The sequence below is a fragment of the Sus scrofa genome, chromosome 14 (genome assembly GCF_000003025.6).
Source record: "Sus scrofa isolate TJ Tabasco breed Duroc chromosome 14, Sscrofa11.1, whole genome shotgun sequence".
NCBI classification, from domain to species: Eukaryota; Metazoa; Chordata; class Mammalia; order Artiodactyla; family Suidae; genus Sus; species Sus scrofa.
In genome coordinates, this window is record NC_010456.5 from 11,216,299 (window position 1) to 11,236,892 (window position 20,594).

The 20,594-nt window shown below is 44.2% G+C and overlaps 1 protein-coding gene across 1 annotated transcript in view; it reads left to right on the forward strand.

Annotated features, from left to right (window-relative positions):
- Window positions 827-20,594, forward strand: part of EPHX2 (epoxide hydrolase 2) — a 75,894-nt gene continuing 56,126 nt past the window's right edge. The window contains 1 exon segment of the mRNA NM_001001641.1: window positions 827-927. Coding sequence (NP_001001641.1) covers window positions 827-927 — 101 coding nt within the window.

Here is a 20,594-nt window from a genome sequence, read left to right on the forward strand (position 1 = left end):
GGGGTAATGGTGGTCAAATTTATTTCTTCTAAACCTCAGGAGACTGGAATGAATGTATGCTGGGTTGGCATACCATGCCTGGAGCATTATAGTTTATTCTAGAAGTATACTCCACCTTGACACCGAAGAGCCTGACTAGAGGCACATGGTCAGTATAGTGAGGGACTTGTAATTACATGTACTGGATCTAGAAAAGAAGGCCGATAAAGCTACTAATTTACTGGAGATGCAAAACAAAATGAATGTAGGGCATCCGAATACTGAATGAATAAACTTTTGGCAACACACACACACACACTTAAAGAGTCTGTGCCCCCTGGCTCTTTCTCAGGCCTGCCTTCTCCACGGGCCTACTCAGAATGCTGAAAGTCTGCCAAGTTCGCCTTAAGAGATCAGCCTGTCCCAGGGCCTGGGTCCAGCTTTCAAGCAGTCACAGCGGGAGCTCGGGGAGCTCGGGTACTTAGGACTTTCATTTTAGGCGACGGATGGGGATTCATCCAGAGACGAGATTCTAACCCTGGGTCCAAGAGCCAGGAGGTGATGGAGATGGAGCCTGGGCCGCCCTGGGTCTGGGGACACCAAGGGAACCCCCAGGAAAGCGTCCAGGGTGGGACCAGGGCAGGGGGCGGGGCGGAGGTGGGGCGTGGTCAAGTCCCAGACGGGGGCGTGGTGAAGGGCGGTGCTGGGGCCAGGACTGCGAGAGTGGCCGGGACAGGGGGCGGGATCGAGCTCGTCCTGGGCGGCCCCCTCTGCCCGCTGCTAGGGTCCGGAGCCACGACCTTTTTGCGACTCCTCCAAGCGCTTCGAGTCCGAGGCGGAGGCCGCCATGGCGCTGCGAGCGGCGGTGTTCGACCTGGACGGGGTCCTGGCACTGCCATCGATCACCACCTCCTGGGCCCGCGCCGAGGAGAAGCTGGCGCTGCCCAGGTAAGGGGACAGGCGCCACTGCCCGCGCTCCGAAGGCTGGCGGGTGGGACCCTGCGGCAGAGGCGCGACCTCTCGGAGAAGTCCTTTCAGGACTCCCAGCCCTGGTTTCCGATTACTGCAGGGCGGGAGCTCTGGGGAAAAGGTTAAAACAATTACCCTGCCCTAAAGTACCAGGGAGTGTAGGTAGATCCATTGTCTTTCTAAATGATGAGTAGTTCATCTCTCTAAGGACTCCAAAATTGCCCTCTATACTGAAAGCTTTTCCTAAAGTAAGAGAAATTACTCCCTGAGCTGTCTGCTGCCCACTTAATTCTCTGTAATGGAATGTGCCTTAAAGACCTGCGCTGAGGTTTCTAGAGGGAAAAGTCCTATGTGTTGCACATTATAAGGGCAAACCAGAAACGACCCCCCATCCTAAGCACTGGAAAATGGTAAACTAGGAAACATCACCAGTAAACTGGAGGTTCAGAATAAGGTTACAGTGACATCAGGAAATATCTGTTTTCGGAGTTCCGGTTGTGGCACAGCAGAAAGGAATCCGACTACTAACCATGAGATTGCTGGTTCGATCCCTGGCCTTGCTCAGTGGGTTAAAGGATCCGGTATTGCCATGAGCTGTGGTGTAGGTCGCAGATAGGCTTGGATCTGTGTTGCTGTGGCTGTGGTGTAGGCCAGCAGCTATAGTTCGATTAAAAAAAAATGTTTAATAAGTGCAAAGACCAAACTCACCAGAGTATAACACCATTTATACAAGATGGTTTCAACTATGGAAAAAAAAAAAAAACTTCGTGTTGAAAATACCTGAAGACATATGCCAAAATATCCCTGGGATTATTCATCCCAGATGGGATTGTGAATGCTTTCTTTTCTACTTTTTTGTATTTTCCAATTTGGAGGACTTATAAACATGCGTTGCTCCTACAGTCAGAAGGAAGGAGAGCATATTTATTTTAAAACTTAGCAAAGAAAGGCAGATCACACCAGGGACATCCAAGGAAGAGTAAATTCTAAACTACTGGCACGTACTGGCACTACGGGAGCAGGGTGGAAGCTTTGAGAGTTCTGCCCTATCCAAGGCATTCTAGAATTCTGTGATACAAAGACTAACAGGCTTTTTGAGCTGTTTTACTATATAAAATGATAAAAGACTGGTGTTCGCTAGCATGCCAGGTCAAAAGGGGCTCAGCAAAAGAAGCTAGAGCAGTCCTCACTTTTAGACGCAGAAACTGAGGCTTGGAGAGAGGATTAACCTGCTCCAGATTACACAGCATCACATGACAGAGGCAACCATGGAACTCCTCCTTCTGCCTCCCAGTCTAGGATTCTTTCCCACCTCCCTTGGCCCTTGTTCTGGGAAGGATGTCAGTCTGTAGAGAGTGAGTAAATAGGTCAATAATAAATATATCAGTAATGGATTGATATCAATAATGAACCAGCATCAGTAGTAAATAGATCAACAGCTAGTTGTTACCAATAAACAAAAATAAGGTGGCTACAAAGTCCACCCCCAGAATACTCACAGGTGGGTAGTTAGGGTTGGACAGAGAAATGAAAATGGCAGGTCACCCCGGTCCAGGCTTGCCGGATTCAGATCATTTGCTGGAGGGAAAAACTGAGTGAAAGGAACAGTGAGCTTATTTCGTGGAAGCCCTTTTAGCTACTGTGTTGTTTCACTTCCTTCTGGCCCATACATTTTATTTTATTTTTTTAAAAAGGCATGAAAGGAGAGTAAGCTAATGAGGTCTGTTTGTGCCTGTGAGCTCATCAGTGCAGGAGTGAACATGCCTTGTGCATATACAGTCACAAGTATACCTGTGAGTACCCCAGTGAATGTACTTGAGAGTGTATTTGTGAGGATACAAGTCACAAGTATACATGTTTTCAGAGGTGGAGAATTTCAAGAGCACTGGTCTCTGAGTCAGACCCAGGTTAAAATCTCAATTCAAGGACTTAGCATTGGTGACTTTGCTTAACCTGTCGTAGACTTTGTCAACTCAGTTGAGATCTTAGTCTTAAAATAAGAAAATGCCTCCCCATAAATCTTTGTGAGGGTTAAATTAGATGACATGCAAGGTGAGTGGGCAGCTGTGTTCCTGATACATTTTAAAATTTTGTCTTTATTTATTCTTTTATTTTTTTTATTATTTTTTTACTTTTCAGGGCTACACCTGCAAGCATAGGAAAGTTTCCAGGCTAGGGGTCCAATCAGAGTTATAGCAGCCGGCCTATACCACAGCCACAGCAACATAGGATCCGAGCCGTGTCTGGGATCTACAGCACAGCTCACGGCGACTTAACCCACTGAGTGAGGCCAGGAATCAAACGTGCATCCTTGTGGATTATAGTCAGGTTCGTAACCCACTGAACCACAACGGGAACTCCCTACATTTTTTTTATTTATTAAAATCCCTTGCACATGCAGAGTGATGTATTGGGCATTTTCTGTTCATCTAGTGTAGCACTAACTCCTACACTTGCTCTGTGACTATGGTCAGGATTCCTACAAACCATAAAACAGGTGATAGCTCACTGATCCCAGGAGATCAGAGTCCATGGCTTTGACCTTACTAGCCTATGGATTCTGTGAACTAACCATGAAATATAGTATAAATTCAGAAGGTGAGCCTGATGGGCTTACTTGCACTGGTCATTCCCACATGCTGCATATGTGGTATGAAAGCTCAGACCCTCACTGTGTACCAAAGTTCAAGGTGAAGGCAGTGCCATGAGAGGTACAAAATTCTCAGGTGGCTCAAAGGAGGGAGATATGAGGTCCTATCGGGAGAAGCAGGAAAGCTTATGGAGGCAGACTTTGAGAAGACTGATGGATTGATGGGGAGAGACGAGAAAAGAGAACTTTCCAGGTGAGGGAACAGCAGGAGCAAAGGCTGGAAGGTGGACAGCATGAAATTTGCACAAAAACACTGACTGTTCCTGCCTAGCCAGATAGGAGGGAAGGCATGAAAGGGCAGTGGGAAGTTGGCTGGGCCTGCACTGTAGCGTGACAAGAAAGTCAGGCTAAGTATGTATGTAATTTGATAGCTGGCGACTCTTGAGGTTTTTGTTTTTTTTTTTTTTAAGGGCCGCTCCTGCGGCATGTGGAGGTTCCAGGCTAGGGGCTGAATCAGAGCTGCAGCCGCCAGCCTACACCACAGCCACAGCAACGCAGGATCGGGGCCACCTCTGTGACCTGCAGCTGATGGCAATGCCAGATCCTTAACCCACTGAGCAAGGCCAGGGATCGAACCCCCCACCTCATGGATAATAGTTGGATCATTTCCACTGTGCCACAGTGGGAACTCCTCTGAGGGGTTTTGAACTGGGCTTGAGAGGGGGTAATAATTGCTGCTCACCACCAGCTGCAGTGATGGATGAAGTACATTGGCTAGAGGAAAGGGCCACTGCTTCCAATAAGATTCGAGAGTTTGGCAGCTTGGAGGGGGCGCAATGTGGAGTGATGCTGGAGCCTAGCAGAGGTGGGAGCTGAAGCAATTTCTTGAGCTAAGAGTTTGCAGGCTCATTGGAATTTCCAATTCCAATTCTACCTTCAGAATTAAGGTGAAGAACCCAGGTTGCATGGCCCAGCAGAGGCCGAAGGAAGACTCTGAGTCTGGTGCTAAAGCAGAGAGCAGATCTGGGGGTGAGGGCCCTGGACATCTGTAATTGCCTGCCTGGGGGCAAGGTGATAGGGGAGCCAGTGGCTGTCCTGAACCCCAGAAGTGCAGAGATGGTTGAATACCTGGGGTGAAACTGGGAGATGCAGTTTCTTCTGGCATCATACAAGGGAAGGGGGAAGGGATGCTGCACTCTTACTGGTGGTCATCCAGACCAGCATCCAATGAGGGTGTGCTTGCTGGAGATGGTGGTACCTTGGCAACTGAGACTGACATGATCTGGAGGAGCCAGAATGGTTCCCTGAAATCCAGATCTGACATGTAGACAGTCATTGTATACTTCATTTAATACCTTCTCACCCAACCTTATGTGGAGGGTCTGCCTGGCACCATTGGACTGATGGAACCCAGATGGTTAAATTGTCAATTTCTTTCAAAAATATATACCCTAGAACTCAAGGTGCCTGCCATGTACAATGCTCTGTGACTGTTTTCTGAGCAAGAGAAGTGATCAGCAAAGACAGAAAGAGGATTTGAGAACCAGAACTTACAACTCCTCCTGTGTGCTATTTCAGGAAATATTTATTGAGTGCTTCCAGAAGCTTCTGGGGCAGTTCCCAGATCTGTGGTTGCTTTTTGCACCTCTAGGCATTTCTGTACTCTCTGAAGCATCTTTCCTCATCTTAAATTTTGCATGTGGATTTTAATTATATAACTAATGCATATATTACATTACAAAATATTCAAATGACTAGAATAAGGTAGAACAGGAAATGTAAGTCACTCTTCCCCTTTCCCTGTTCCTCTCCGCATCCCAGATGTCATCATAGTTGATATATAGTTTATTTATCTCAAACCTAGGGTTTTGTTTGTTTTCATAATTTTTTGGCCACAAAATCTGACCTGACTTCATTTGGTAGCAAATCTGATCTGAACACGTATGAGGCTATTTATCACCAGTATCTGTCCTACTACTGTAAGTAGTCACACGTTTCACTATGCACATATTAATGAGTTTGATTACAAGGGCTGCCCTGCCACAGAAGCCATGTCTTCTCCAGGAGATGTGGCTGTATATATGGTATATCCCCCATTTTACCTTTACAATCCTACCAAATTGTAACTTTTGAAACTCATCCAGTTCTGAGGTTTCAGCCTGTCACTTATTTATATGAATTTGCAGACACATTTATGCATAGAGGGGTAAGTCGCTAGATTGGTAGACAGATAGATTGTTTCAAACAAACAAAGAGTTCCTGCTGCACCACAGCAGGAACGCTGACCTCTCTGCAGCACTGGGATGCAGGCTTGATCCCTGGTCGGGCACAGTGGGTTAAGAATTCAGCATTGCTGCAGCTGCGGCATACATGGCACATGTGGCTAGGATCTCATCCCTGGCCCAGGAGTGCCATATGCCGTGGGGCAGCCAAAAAAGGAAAACAAACAAAAAACAATAGGATCATAGCGCACATATTGTTCTAGGTTTTAATTTTTTTAACTTAAGTGTAATTATTTTATTTGGACATCTTTCTGTGTCCATTTACATATATCTACTTTTTTTTTTTTTTTTTGTCTTTTTGCCATTTCTCGGGCCGCTCCTGTGGCCTATGGAGGTTCCCAGGCTAGGGGTCGAATTGGGGCTGTAGCCACGGCCTATACCAGAGCCACAGCAACGCGAGGATCCGAGCCATGTCTGCAACCTACACCACTGCTCATGGCAACGCCAGATCCTTAACCCACTGAGCAAGGCCAGGGATTGAACCCGCAACCTCATGGTTCCTAGTTGGATTCGTTAACCACTGAGCCACGACGGGAACTCCCAACCTTTTTTTTTTTTTTTTTTGGCCATGCCCACAGCATATGGAAGTTCCCAGCCAGGGATCAAACCCATGCTACAGCAGTAATCCCAGCCACTACAATGACAGTGCCAGATCCTTAACCCTCTGCACCATGAGGGAACCCCTACCTTCCCATTTTTAACCACACTGTAGTATTCCACAATGTGGAAAGGCCATAATTTATTTAACCGCTTTTCCCTGTTGGTGAACATTTCATTATTCTAAGTTGTCACTGTTACACATGATGCCACTGCAGTATTCTGTAGGGTTGTCTTCTAAAAGGGAGTTGCCAGCTGTAAGTGTTTTACATCTAAGTTATTGATAGATCCAGCCATGCTTTTCCCCACCAAATGCGGTACCGTCTTGACAGAGCCCGAGCAAACCAGCTCACCTCCTCCCTTTGGTGGAGATGATCTAAAACTTTTGCCAGTCAGATGGGGAAAAGCATTATCTTGTGTCAGTTTCCATTTTCCTCTCCACTCTTTATTTTTATTGGCCTATTTTATTTTGTCCTTTGGCATTCACCTGTTTATACCGTTTACCCGTTTTTGTTTTGGATTGTCTCTGTCTTCTTGATTTCTAGGAACTCTTGAGTTCTACCATGATGTTTTCTGTTTTCTCCATTCCATTTCTTCTACTATTTCTTTTTTTCTCCCATCTTTTTCCCACCTTTTGTTGGGTTGATCAAGTTTTTTTTTTTCCTTCCAGCTTCACGTGGGGAAGCATCTCGTTTCTGGTTTTCTTGCTGATCCATCTTGTTTCTAGTCTCCTTAAGATTGCAATTGCTTATGATTGGAGTTCCTGTTGTGGCTTAGTGGTTAAAGAATCTGACTAGCATCCATGAGGATGCAGGTTCAATCCCTGGCCTTGTTCAGTGGGTTAAGATTCCGATTTGACCCCTATCCTGGGAACGAACCTCCATATGCCTCAAGTGCGGCCCTCAAAAGCAAAAAAAAAAAAAAAGGTTACTTATGGTGTTTTAAGGTGCATACATAGTAACTTATATTATCAGCATAACCTTTTTTTCAGTATGCATGTTCATTGCTACCTATATTCATTGTCTAATGATGAATGTGTCTGGTGTTTGTCCTGGATTCCTAACACAGAGCTTCTAAAAACCTTTCCTGAGTGATCACAATGTCTTTGTTATGCTAGTGAGTTGACTCCTTTAGTGGTGGTGGTGTTTACAGAGCTTCCTGATGGGAGTGTCACCAGAGAAACCTATCACTGTGATTAGAAAGTTGGCACTTTGGACGAGCCAGACCTCTAGGGAGGGGAGGAGGCTGGAGATTGAGTTCAGTCAAGTAGCAATGAGTCAGTCGTGCCTAGGAAGCCCCAGTGAAATCTCTGGACACTGAGGCTCAGTGGAGCTTCCTTGTCGGTGAACATTTCAATTTGCTGGGAGTATAATGTGCCTGATTTCATGGGGAGAAGGTGCAGATGCTCTGTAGGCACCCCTTCTACCTGGTCTTATGTGTATTCTTTTTTTTTTTTTAATTACTCAATGAATTTTATTACATTTATAGTTGTACAACAATCATCAAAACTAAATGTTATAGCATTTCCATCCCAAACCCTCAGTGTATCATCCCCCTACCTCCCAACCTGTCTCATTGGGAAACCATAAGTTCTTCAAAGTCTGTGAGTCAGTATCTATTCTGCAAAGAAGTTTATTGTGTCCTTTTTTCAGATTCCACATGTGAGTGATAGCATTTGATTTGGTGTCTCCTGTCTGACTGACTTCACTCAGCATGATCATTTCTAGGTCCATCCGTGTTGCTGCAAATGCCATTATTTCTATCCTTTTAATATTCCATTGTGTATATGTACCACATCTTCTTTATCCACTCCTCTGTTGATGGACATTTAGGTTGTATTGGCTATTGCATAAAGTGCTGCAATGAACTTAGGAGTATGTACCTTTTCGCGTCTGGCTTTTTTTTTTTTTTTTTTTTTTTTGCTCAGTATAAATATTCTCCCTTAGCCCTCCCATCCATGATCATAACAACTTCTTTCATAAGTTCCTAACTGGTAAATTCAGTCTTCTACTGGACACTTCTAGCTGGATGTTCCATAATTCAAAATCAAGTAATTTATTACTGAGTTTATTGCCTATCTACCTCTACATGCATCCATTCTGGCTCATATACCATATTTCCCTCTCAGTGATGGCTCTAAGGTCCCTTTTTCCATTAGTCTCACACTGAATCCATTTATAAATCTATTACTTCTATATTGCACATTGTCATAGGTTTGGTTTTCTGGAAAATGCACTCTGCAAGGAACATTAGTGTGCAGGAAGGTTATTCACCATGGATAGAAGGGAAAGAAGGAAGTAGGATGGGGCAGAGGAGAAGTGGGACTGTCCTGCAGCCTCAACAAGGGCCTAAGCTGAGTCCACAGGGAACTGTGAAGCTGGGGTGGCCTTTACAATCATATGAAGTTGAGGCGAGGGGTCAGGTCTCATGCCTACGTTCACTGCAGCCAGTCTTATGTGTATTCTTTAAATAAAATTGTAATGGAGTTCCGTCGTGGCGCAGCGGAAACGAATCCAACTAGGAACCATGAGGTTGTGGGTTCGATTCCTGGCCTTGCTCAGTGGGTTAAGGATCTGATGTTGCCGTGAGCTGTGGTGTAGGTTGCAGACATGGTTTGGATCTGGTGTTGCTGTGGCTGTGGTGTAGGCCGGTAGCTACAGCTCCGATTTGACCCCTAGCCTGGGAACCTCCATATGCCTCGGGTGCAGCCCTCAAAAGACAAAAGAAAAAAAAAAAAAGATAAAATTGTAGTAGTATGTATAGTACTTTTCAGAGTTCTGTGAAGTTCTAGTGAATGATCAGACGTAGAGGGTGGTGGGACTCCCCAAATTTGTAGCCAGTTGGTCAGAAGTATGTGTGGCCTGGAGACCCCCCTGAGACTGCAGCTGGTGTCTGAAAGGAGGGCATTCTGGGCTGACTTGCCCTTAACCTGAGGCCTCTGTGCTAACTCTGGGCAGGTAGGGTCAGGATTGAGTCACAGCGCACCCGCCTACTATGGGCCCGTTGGGGCTCTTCTGCCCCACGCGGCCACAGCCAGGCTGGCTTAACGAACCTTCCTTCCAGCCTCTCAAGCTCGCTCACATCAGTACTTTCCCCGTGAGGTAGATGACTTTGCCGCCAGTTTTATCATGGGACAAATCTGTTTCCAGCTCCTCTTCTAGTGCAGTTGACTTTTGAACAGCACGCGTTTGAACAGTGCAGGTCCAAGTGCAGATACACAGATTTTTTTTTTGAAATGGTTAACTACTACAGTAGTACACAGTCTGAGGTTGGTTGAATTCCAGGATTTTTAGGACCCATGTAGTCAGAGGCCAACTGTAAGTTACTTAGGGATTTTTGGAGTTCCCGTCGTGGCTCAGGGGTTAATGAATCCAAGTAGGAACCATGAGGTTGTGGGTTCCATCCCTGGTGTTGCTCAGTGGGTTAAGGATCTGGCGTTGCCGTGAGCTGTGGTGTAGGTTGCAGACGCGGATCGGATCCCGCGTTGCTGTGGCTGTGGTGTCGGCTGGCAGCTGTAGCTCAGATGAGACCATTAGCCTGGGAACCTTCATATGCCTCAGGTGCAGCCCTAAACAAAACAAAACAAAACAAAAAGGATGGCTGAGTGGGAGAATGGGAGAAAGGAGAACATTGCTTAATGAGTACAAAGTTTTAGATTGTAAAGAAGGGAAGCTGAAAATTTCTGAGGATGGGTGGTGGTGATGATTGTACACAGTGTACTTAATGGCACTGATCTGTATACTTAAAGTGATTAAAATGGTCAGTTTCATGTTATGTCAGTTTTATGTTATGTAAAACAACAAAATATTTGCTGAATTTCCAATTTTATTAAAAATGGGATCATTACTATATTTTTTTCTTGTGATGAGACTTTTAAGGTTTACTCTCTTAGCTACTTTTAAAAGTACAATACAGTATTTTTTTTCTTTTTAGGGCCACACCTGCGACATATGGGAGTTCCTAGGCTTGGGGTCGAATCAGAGCTGCAGTTGAGGCCTATGCCACAGCCACAGCCACAGCAACGCCAGGTCTGAGCCATATCTACAACCTATGCCGCAGCTTGAAGCAACACAGGATCCTTAACCCACTGAGCGAGGCCAGGGATCAAACGCATATCCTCATGGATACTAGTCAGGTTCTTAACCTGCTGAACTCCCACAATACCGTATTATTTACTGTAGTCACCATGCTATGTATTACATCCCTAGGACTTATTTTACAATTAGAATTTTGAAACTTCTAACCTTTTACACATTTTACCCACTCCCTGCCTCTGGTAACCACCCACCTGATCTCTGTATCTATGAACTTGGTTTGGTTTGGGGGTTTTGGTTTTTTTAGATTATAGGACAGCCATATTTTAAATTTGAATTGTATGTAATTACACTAACTGGGTTCTGGGTCACCTGTAGTCTCCATGCAGTTGAACAGTTAAATCTGTGGTTGGAGTAAGTATTGAAATATTCTCTTACCACTAGCTGTGAGACTTGGGACAAGCCAGTAAGCTTTTCTGAGCCCCATATGAAAAATGAAGGGAATAGAATAAATGTGTTTCCGTTGTTAATTAAGGTAGATGACTCTCTACCCGTGACATCAAAAAGGCAGCCAAAGCAGTATCTCTTCCCTGACATGTGCTTCTTTTTTTATTTTTTAAATTTATGGCCACAACCATGGCATATGGCTGAATCTGAGCCACAGCTACAGCCTGTGCTGCAGCAATACCAGATCCTTTAACCCACTGCGCCTGGGCCGGGGATCAAACCCACACGTCTGCATCAATCGGACCTGCTGCAGTCAAGGTCTTAACCCACTGTGCCACAGTGGGTACTCCCAATATGTACTTCTTACATGTGATCTTGACACTTCTCCTTTAAGAGATGGGTTCTGTGCTCCCTCTGCTGGAAACTGGGTGGGCTTTTTCTTTTGTCTTTTTTTTTTTTTTTCTTGTCTTTTCATTTCTTGGGCTGCTCTCGCGGCATATGGAGGTTCCCAGGCTAGGGGTCCAATCAGAGCTGTAGCCACCGGCCTACACCAGAGCCACAGCAACGAGGGATCCGAGCCGCGTCTTCAACGCATACCACAGCTCATGGCAACGCCGGATCCTTAACCCACTGAACAAGGCCAGGGATCGAACTCACAACCTCATGGTTCCTAGTCGGATTCGTTAACCACTGCACCACGACGGGAACTCCTCTTTTGTCTTTTTTTTAGGGCCGCACCCACAGCATATGGAGGTATATGGAGGTTCCCAGGCTAGGGGTAGAATCAGAGCTGTAGCCCCTGGCCGACACCACAGGCTCAGCAACACCAGATCCAAGCCACACTGCATCTGCGACCTACACCGCAGCTCACAGCAAAGCCAGATCCTTCACTCACTGAGCGAGGCCAGGGATCAAACCTGCATGGTCATGGAGCCTAGTCAGATTAGTTGTCTGCTGAGCCATGACAAGAACTCCGACTTTTTTTTAAACTTCTTTTTTTTAATTATAAAAGTATAATTGAGTTACAATGTTGTGCCAGTTTCTGCTGTACAGCAAAGTGACCCAGTCGTGTATATATATATATATTCCTTTTCTTACATTATCTTCCCATAATCCATCCCAAGAAACTGGATATAGTTCCCTGTGCTGTACAGCAGGACTTCATTGCTTATTCATTCTTAGTGTAATAGTTTGTATCTACTAACCCCAAACTCCTGGTCCAGCCCATTCTCTCTCCTCTCCCGCTTTGGGTGGACTTGTATGACCTATAGAGGAGGGCAGAAAGGATGCCCTGACAGAATACTGCCTATCACCCCGACAAATTAATTTTTCTTGCTATCACTAACATACTATATATTTTCCTAGGTTCTTCTCTTTCTCCTCCTCCCTGAGTGTGAGCTCCTGAAGATAGAGATTTTGGTATATTTTGTTCACTCCTTTTTCCACATTACACATGACAGTGCCTGGCACATAGAAGGTGCTCAATAACTATTTATTAATGAATAAAACAGTGGTAGAAAGGAAGGGAGAGACCAGCTCAGCTATTCCAAACATAGTCCTTTATTTCTTTATACTGAAGCCCCCAAGTCCACTTTCCTACTCTTGGAGTTTATTGACAATGATTTTTGAACTTCTCCTGGGCTTTGTGGGAGAAGAACTACAATGGGCTTCTTTTCATATACTTGGGATCTTGTTTTCCTCCTCTTGCTCTCGCTCTCTTTTTTTTTTTTTTTTTTTTTTTTGTCTTTTCCTATGGCCGAACCCACAGCACATGGAGATTCCCAGGCTAGGTAGGGGTTGAATCGGAGCTGTAGCCACTGGCCTACACTACAGCAACAGCAACGCCTGATCTGAGCCGTGTCTGCAACCTACACCACAGCTCATGGCACCGCCGGATCCTTAACCACTGAGCAAGGCCAGGGATCAAACCCGCAACCTCATGGTTCCTAGTCGGATTCGTTAATCACTGAGCCACAACGGGAACTCCTTCTCTTTCTTTTTTTTTAATCACTATGTTCCAATCTACCCTCTATCTTCCAAGATTTTCTCAGATTTTTTAGTCTGATAATTTATATTTTCTTGGTTTTCTAAGCTATTGAAGTTGGGTTTTTAAAAGAAAAAATTTTTAGGATAGCTTTAATATAATCTCAGTGGGATTTTAGAAAGAGAAATAGATACAGTCTTGATATAATCCCCACTTTCTTACCTTTGCATACTTTGATGCTATTATCAAATAATCAGTATCAAGGCTGCAGAGAACAAAGTGCTTTCTTTGAGGGTTTTAAGAATTGCAGTTTGGGGAGTTCCTGTTGTGGTATAGCAGAAACAAATCCAACTAGGAACCATGAGGTTTCGCGTTCAATCCCTGGCCTTGCTCAGTGGGTTAAGGATCCGGTGTTGCCGTGAGCTGTGGTGTAGGTCGCAGATTCGGCTTAGATTTGGCAGTGCTGTGGCTGTGGTGTAGGCCAGCAGCTGTAGCTCCAATTAGACCCCTAGTCTGGGAACCTCCATATGCTGTGGGTGCGGCCCTAAAGAAAAAAAAAAAAGAATTGCAATTTGGGAGACACAGATTTGGGTAAAGCCAAAAGAGCGTCCTGGGGAAGAGAGAGAGTCGAGAGCTTATAAAGGCAAAAGCCATGAGACTGTACTGTGACACAAGAAGGGAAATAACTGTCCTTAAAGGAAAGGCTGTCCTGAGTTGTTTTAGGGTGAGGGGCCAGTAAGCATCTCAAGTTTGGGGCAGATGTTCTGGATGTCTTCTGGGACAATAATTGGTCAGATTCCATCCAGATCAAGACTTGCACAAGTCATCCTTCCTCAGTGGCTTCCCGGCCCCGTTTTAGAGAGCTCTCTTTGCCATACACCTCCACTGTAGTTTTCCTTCCATACTATCTTAAACAGTACACAAAGGTTTATGCCCTTTGTCAACACAAAGTGGCTGAGTAGGGATGCCATTTTTCTAAAGCGGTTGTATCAAATTATCTTTCTATCAGGAATATAAGAGAGTTAGGAGTTCCTGTCGTGGCTCAGTGGTTAGCAAACCTGACTAGGATCCATGAGGATGTGGCTTTGATCCCTGGCCTTGCTCACTGGGTTGGGGATCTGGTGTTGTCATGAGCTGTGGTGCAGGTCGCAGACATGGCTTGGATCTGGCGTTGCTGTGGCTGTGGCCTAGGGCAGCAGCTACAGCCCTGATTCCACCCCTGGGAACTTCCATGTGCCATGGGTAAGGCCCTAAAAAGACTCCCCCCCAAAAAAAAATACAGAGAGAGTTCTAGTTTCTCTACCTTGTCATTAATACTTGACATTGTCATTCTCTTTAAGTTTAATGTCATCTCATTATAGTTTTCATTTGTGTTTCTCCAATGAATAATGATACTGAACTTTTTATTATATGTTTACTGGATGTTTGATAATTCCCTTGAATGAAATTCTTATTTAAGTTGTTTGCCCATTTTTCCTGAGATTCTTTCTCTTATCGATGTTTAGAAGTTCTTTTCATGTTCTTGATACAAATCTTTTGCCATATATATGGATTGCAAGCATCTTCTCCATGTATATGGCTTACTTATTCACTTTCTCAGTGATGTTTTTGATGAACAGAAAGTCTTAATTTTAATATGTCTAATTTACCTTTTTAAATTCTTTTATGATTAGTACTTTGGGTGTCCTTTTAAGAAATCTTTGCTTAGCTAAAGGTCATGAAAATATTCTGCTTTCTTCTAGAAGCTGGATTGTTTTAGTTTTCACATTTCAGTCTGTGATTCACTTCAAAATAATTTTGGTATATGGTATGAGGCAGGGGGTAGGGGGGCCAGGTTCCCCTTCACCCCCCAAATATGGATATCCAGTTGCTCCAAAATCATTTATGTAACAAAACAAAACAAAACAAAAAAACCTTTTTACATTAAATATTGGTAGAACTTTTGTGGAAAAATCAAATGACCATATATGTGGAGATCTATTTCTGGACTCCCTGTTATTGAAGTTGATGTATAGATCTGTCTTTGCAAGAATGCCGTGTTGTCTTAATTATTGTAGCTTTATAATACACCTTAAATATGGTAATATAAATCCTTCATATTTGTTCATCTTAGGATTGATATGGCTATTCCAGATCCTTTGTGTTTCTAGATAAATTTTATAATCAAAGATAATTTTCAAATATATCAATAAAATCTGCTAAAATTTTGATTGGGAGGGAATTTATATCAGCTTGTTGAGAAGTTTTGTCTTAATGATATTAAGTTCTAGTCCATGAACTTGATATATATATTGACAACTTTGATTTCTCTTAGTTATGTGTTTTTAGTGTAGAGGTCTTAAACTCATTACATTTTATTTATTTATTTTTTTTTTTTTAAGGCTAAGGTAAATGTTTGTTTTTGGTTTGGTTTTTTTTGTTTTTTTGTTTTTGCTTTTGCTTTTTAGGGCCGCACCCTCGGCATAAGGAGGTTCCTGGGTTAGGGGTCTAATCAGAGCTAGAGCTGCCGGCTTACACCACAGCTCACGGCAACACCGGATCCTTAACCCACTGAATGAGGCCAGGGATCCAACCCACAACCTCATGGTTCCTAATCGGATTTATTTCAACTGTGCCATGATGGGAACTCCAGGTAAATGATATTTTTAAAAATTTCATTTCCAATTATTTTTTGTCATTTCCTTTAAACCCTTCCTTTCCTGTTCTCAAGATTTTTATTTTATCAATCTTTAAGTTGACTAGAAATCTTTCTTTCTTTTCATCTCTTTTTTTTTTTTTTTTTTTTTTTTCGGGAAAGGTGTGATGGCAAACTATTTTGTTCGTTTTACATATTTGAAACTGTTTTGTGTGGTCTCAGCTTGTCAGTAACCAGTGCTATGGGTGGATGGTCCTTGTGATTCTTATTGTAATTATGAGATGCCCTTCAGCAATAGCCACCAGGGAATGTTGAAAAAATAAAGGTTTATTACTTACAAGACCTGGAAATTACACAGATCACCTGGGGCCACATAGTGAAGATGTGATTAGGAAGAGAGAGACAGAGGCGAGTGGGCTGGGTTCTGCTTTTATTGGGGTTGAGCTTACTCTTATTTGGTTTTTTGAATTTACACTTTACTGGTGAATTTAAAACAAGAGCAGGAATTTAAAGCACGGGAAGATAAAAAATAAGTGGTCCATGGGAGTTTCCAGTGTGGCTCAGTGGTTAACAAATCTGACTAGGAACCATGAGGTTGCGGGTTTGATCCCTGGCCTTGCTCAGTGGGTTAAGGATCCAGCGTTGCCGTGAGCTGTGATGTGGGTCGCAGACATGGCCCGGCTCTAGCGTTGCTGTGGCTGTGGCGCAGGCCTGCGGCAACAGTTCCAATTGGACCCCTAGCCTGGGAACCTCCATATATCGAGAAAATGGCTCTAGAAAAGACAAAAAGACAAAAACAAAAAACAAAAAATAACATGTGGCCCAACTGGTTACTGAAATCAATTAAGGTCTCTAAAACAAAGGAGCCTCATTGGACATAAAATAAGTTGTCTGGAAGAGTTCCCGTCGTGGCGCAGTGGTTAACAAATCCGACTAGGAACCATGAGGTTGCGGGTTTGATCCCTGCCCTTGCTCAGTGGGTTAACGATAGGGCGTTGCCGTGAGCTGTGGTGTAGGTTGCAGACGCGGCTCGGATCCCGCGTTGCTGTGGCTCTGGCGTAGGCCGGTGGCTACAGCTCCGATTGGACCCCTAGCCTGGGAACCTCCATATGCCGAGGGAGCGGCGCAAGAAATGGCAAAAAGACAAAAAAAAAAAAAAAAAAAAAAAAAAGTTGTCTGGGGACAGAATTTGGGGAGCATCGTCTCTTTTTATCTCAGTGTGTAGCAAGTGTTACTCCACTACCTTCTCACATTTAAAGCTGCAAAAGAGAAGGTTGTCAGTCTGAGTCATTTTCCTTTTGTTTGTAATCTGTTTTTCTACAGAGAAGGCTGTTTCTTATACTTTCTTATTCCCACCTTATACCTGCTGTGGTTCCTTTTTCATTAATATTGCCAGGTGCTCAGTGAACATGTTTGATCTAAGAACTCAGCTCTTTCTTCAGCCCAGAGGCATTTTCTCCCATTATTCCTTTGACTATTGCTTCTCTGATCTATCCTCCTGGAATTCATCTCGGTTATTGAAGTAACTTGGCCTCCATAAGGTTCATCTTTTTACACATTAACTTTTTTTGGCTGCACCGGTGGCATTTGGAAGTGGCCAAGGGTCGAACCCGAATCGTAGCAGTGACTTCCTTTAACCTTGGGGCCACCAACGAATTCCTTGCACTTTAATTATAATTACTTTATTATTTTATGCTTTGCCCTTGGAAAATTTATTGTGTCTTTTGATTCATTAATTAAATTTTCTGTAATAGCCATTTCAGCATTCACTGCTTTTATTAAACAACCTTAAATTTTTGTGTGTGTGTGTGTTTTTGCCTTTTCTGGGGCCACACCTGTGGCATGTGGAGGTTCCCAGGCTAGGAGTCTAATCAGAGCCATAGGTGCCAAGCCTACACCACAGCCACAGCAACGTGGGATCCAAGCTACGCCTGTGACCTACACCACAGCTCACAGCAACGCCGGATCCTTAACCCACTGAGCAAGGGCAGGGATCGAACCCACAACCTCATTGTTCCTAGTCGGATTCGTTAACCACGGTGCCACGATGGGAACTCCAACATATTTTTCCATTTTTATGTCACAACACCTGGCACCATGTCTTTACACCTTAGGTCCTCAATGAAAGATTGTTGAGTTGAAGAGTTCCCATTGAGTCTCAGCAGGTTAAAAACTCAACTAATATCCATAAAGATGCAGGTTTGATCCCTGGCCTCACTCAGTGGGTTAAGAATCCAGCATTGCCCCAAGTTGTAGCATAGGTCACAGATGTGGCTTGGATCTGGCATTGCTCTTGCTGTGGTGTAGGCTGGCAGGTGCTTTAACCTCTAGCCTGCAAACTTCCGTATGCTTTGGGTGTGGCTGTAAAAAGGAAAAAAAAAAAAAAAGACAGATTGTTGAGTTGAACTGTGTGCTGCTGCTTTTATTTATTTATTTATTTTTTGTCTTTTTGCCATTTCTTGGGCCGATCCCGAGGCATATGGAGGTTCCCAGGCTAGGGGTCTAATCGGAGCTGTAGCTGCCAGCCTACGCCAGAGCCACAGCAATGTGGGATCCAAGCTACGCCTGTGACCTACACCACAGCTCACAGCAACACCGGATCCTTAACCCACTGAGCAAGGCCAGGGATCGAACCCACAACCTCATGGTTCCTAGTCAGATTCATTAACTGCTGTGCCACGAAGGGAACTCCTGTGTGCTGCTTCTTAAAACTGGATAGAAGCTGGGGAAAGGCATGAAGGGTCTTTCTGAGATAACAGAAATGTTCTAAAACTCCAATGTGGTGAGGTTTGTGCATTCTATAAAATTACTGCAAGTCATTGAATCGTTCAGTGAAAATACATGACTTTGATGGCATATAATTATAGTTTTTTTTAATAATTATAGTTTAATGGTGTACCTGTCATGGCTCAGAGGTAATAAACCCAACTAGTATCCATGAGGATACCAATTTGATCCCTGACCTCACTCAGTGGGTTAAGGATCTGGTGTTGCCATGAGCTGTCGTATAGATCACAGATGTGGCTCGGATCTGGTGTGGCTGAGGCTGTGGTGTAGGCCAGCGGCTATAGCTCTGATTAGATCCCTAGCCTGGGAACCTCCACACGCCACAGGTGCGGCCCTAAAAAAGGACAAAAAGACAATCAATCAATCAAATAAAAATTATAACTTAATGAAGCTTTTTTTTTTTTTTTAAGACAACTGATGGCTAATATGTGCCGGAGCCATTGTTGATGCTGGGTAATTAAGCAATGTTTATATATTTTATCTAAAGTTAATCATTGTTACTGGCAGGAGGGTTAGTTGGGTAAAAGCATGTTGATTGTTATCAGGTATGAAACTCCCAGATACCTGTCCTCTTAACATGGGGACAGCAAATACTTCTGTCTTGCCAATGCCAATCCATTGTATTTGCCTGGACCACTATGTTAAGAAGGATCATGTATCAGTGTCTGGATGCAGTGGTATCAGATGTGGTGATGGGTTATGAAAATCAAGCAGGGCCTTGAGGGAACAGAGTTGTGTGTGTGCATGTTTGTGTGTGTGTGTGTGTATGTGTGTGTGTGTACCACATGTGTGCCATCTTTTATCTGTTTGGTGTCACCCAGCCAACCATGTGGCAATAGCTCAGCTACCACTGGGGATGAGAAATTATCAAGCAAGTGGAATGGGGGGAGTTCCCTTCATGGCTCAATGGTTAATGAACCTGACTGACTAGGATCCATGAGGACTCGGGTTCAATCCCTGGCCCTGCTCAGTGGGTTAAGAATCTGGCATTGTTGTGAGCTGTGGTATAGGCGGCAGCTGTAGCTCTGAATCGACCCCTAGTATGGGAACCTCCATATGCCACGAGTGCAGCCCCCCCCCCAAAAAAAAGCAAAAAAAAAAAAAAAAAGAGGAAAAGAAAGTGGAATGGAATTTCATGTTTTATAGTGTAGGGAAGTGAGAGATGATGAGCTAGTTTCTCTCCCACTGTGCATGTGTCACCCCCCAGGGCCACGTAGAAGGGATGCCTATAAACCCAGGTGTGACTGGTCGGCTAGGGTTATCATAACGAAGGACCGCAGACGGGTAGCTTCAACAGTACTTCCAGAGGCTAGAGGTCCAAGATCGAGGTGTTGTCAGGGTGGGTTTCTGCTGAGGTCCTTTCCCTGGCTTGGAGATGGCCGTCTGTTCTCTGTGTCTTGCATGGACGTCTCTCTCCTCATATCTGTGTCCTGATCTCCTCTTCAGGACACCAGTGTATTGGATCAGGACCCACCTTAATGACCTCATTTTCATTGAAGCGCCTCTTAACAGGCCCTGTCTCTAATACAATCACGTTAATCTGAAGTATTGGGGGTTTTTTTGTTTGTTTTTTGTTTTGCCTGTGCGGAGTGTTGTTTTTTGTTTTTCGGGTTTTTTCTTTTCTTTTCTTTTTTTTTTTTTTTTTTTTTGTCTTTTTGCCATTTCTTTGGGCCACTCCCACGGCATATGGAGGTTCCCAGGCTAGGGGTTGAATCGGAGCTGTAGCCTCCGGCCTACGCCAGAGCCACAGCAACGCGGGATCTGAGCCGCGTCTGCACCTACACCACAGCTCACGGCAATGCCGGATCGTCAACCCACTGAGCGAGGCCAGGGACCGAACCCGCAACCTCACGGTTCCTAGTCGGATTCGTTAACCACTGCGCGACGACGGGAACTCCTCTTTTCTTTTTTTAATTAATTTTTTTCCCCACTGTACAGCATGGGGATCAAGTTATTCTCACATGAATACATTTTTTCCCCCGCACTTTGTTCTGTTGCAATATGAGTATCTAGACATAGTTCTCAATGCTACTCAGCAGGATCTCCTTGCATTTGGAAGGCATAATTCAGCTCATAACAAGAGAATAAAAATTTAGGTGAGGCTAAGATAAAATAGGAACTATGTGCAGAATCAAAATCAGACAAAAATATCATGCTGCTTTTATAGAATATAAACTAAGACAGCAGTCCTTTGGAGCAATACCTTGGGCAGATGCGCTGAAGACAGTGAAGACTTCGTGTCCAGTCTTGACTTTGTCCCTTAAGCTGCAAAGCTGGAAGCATTTCCAGT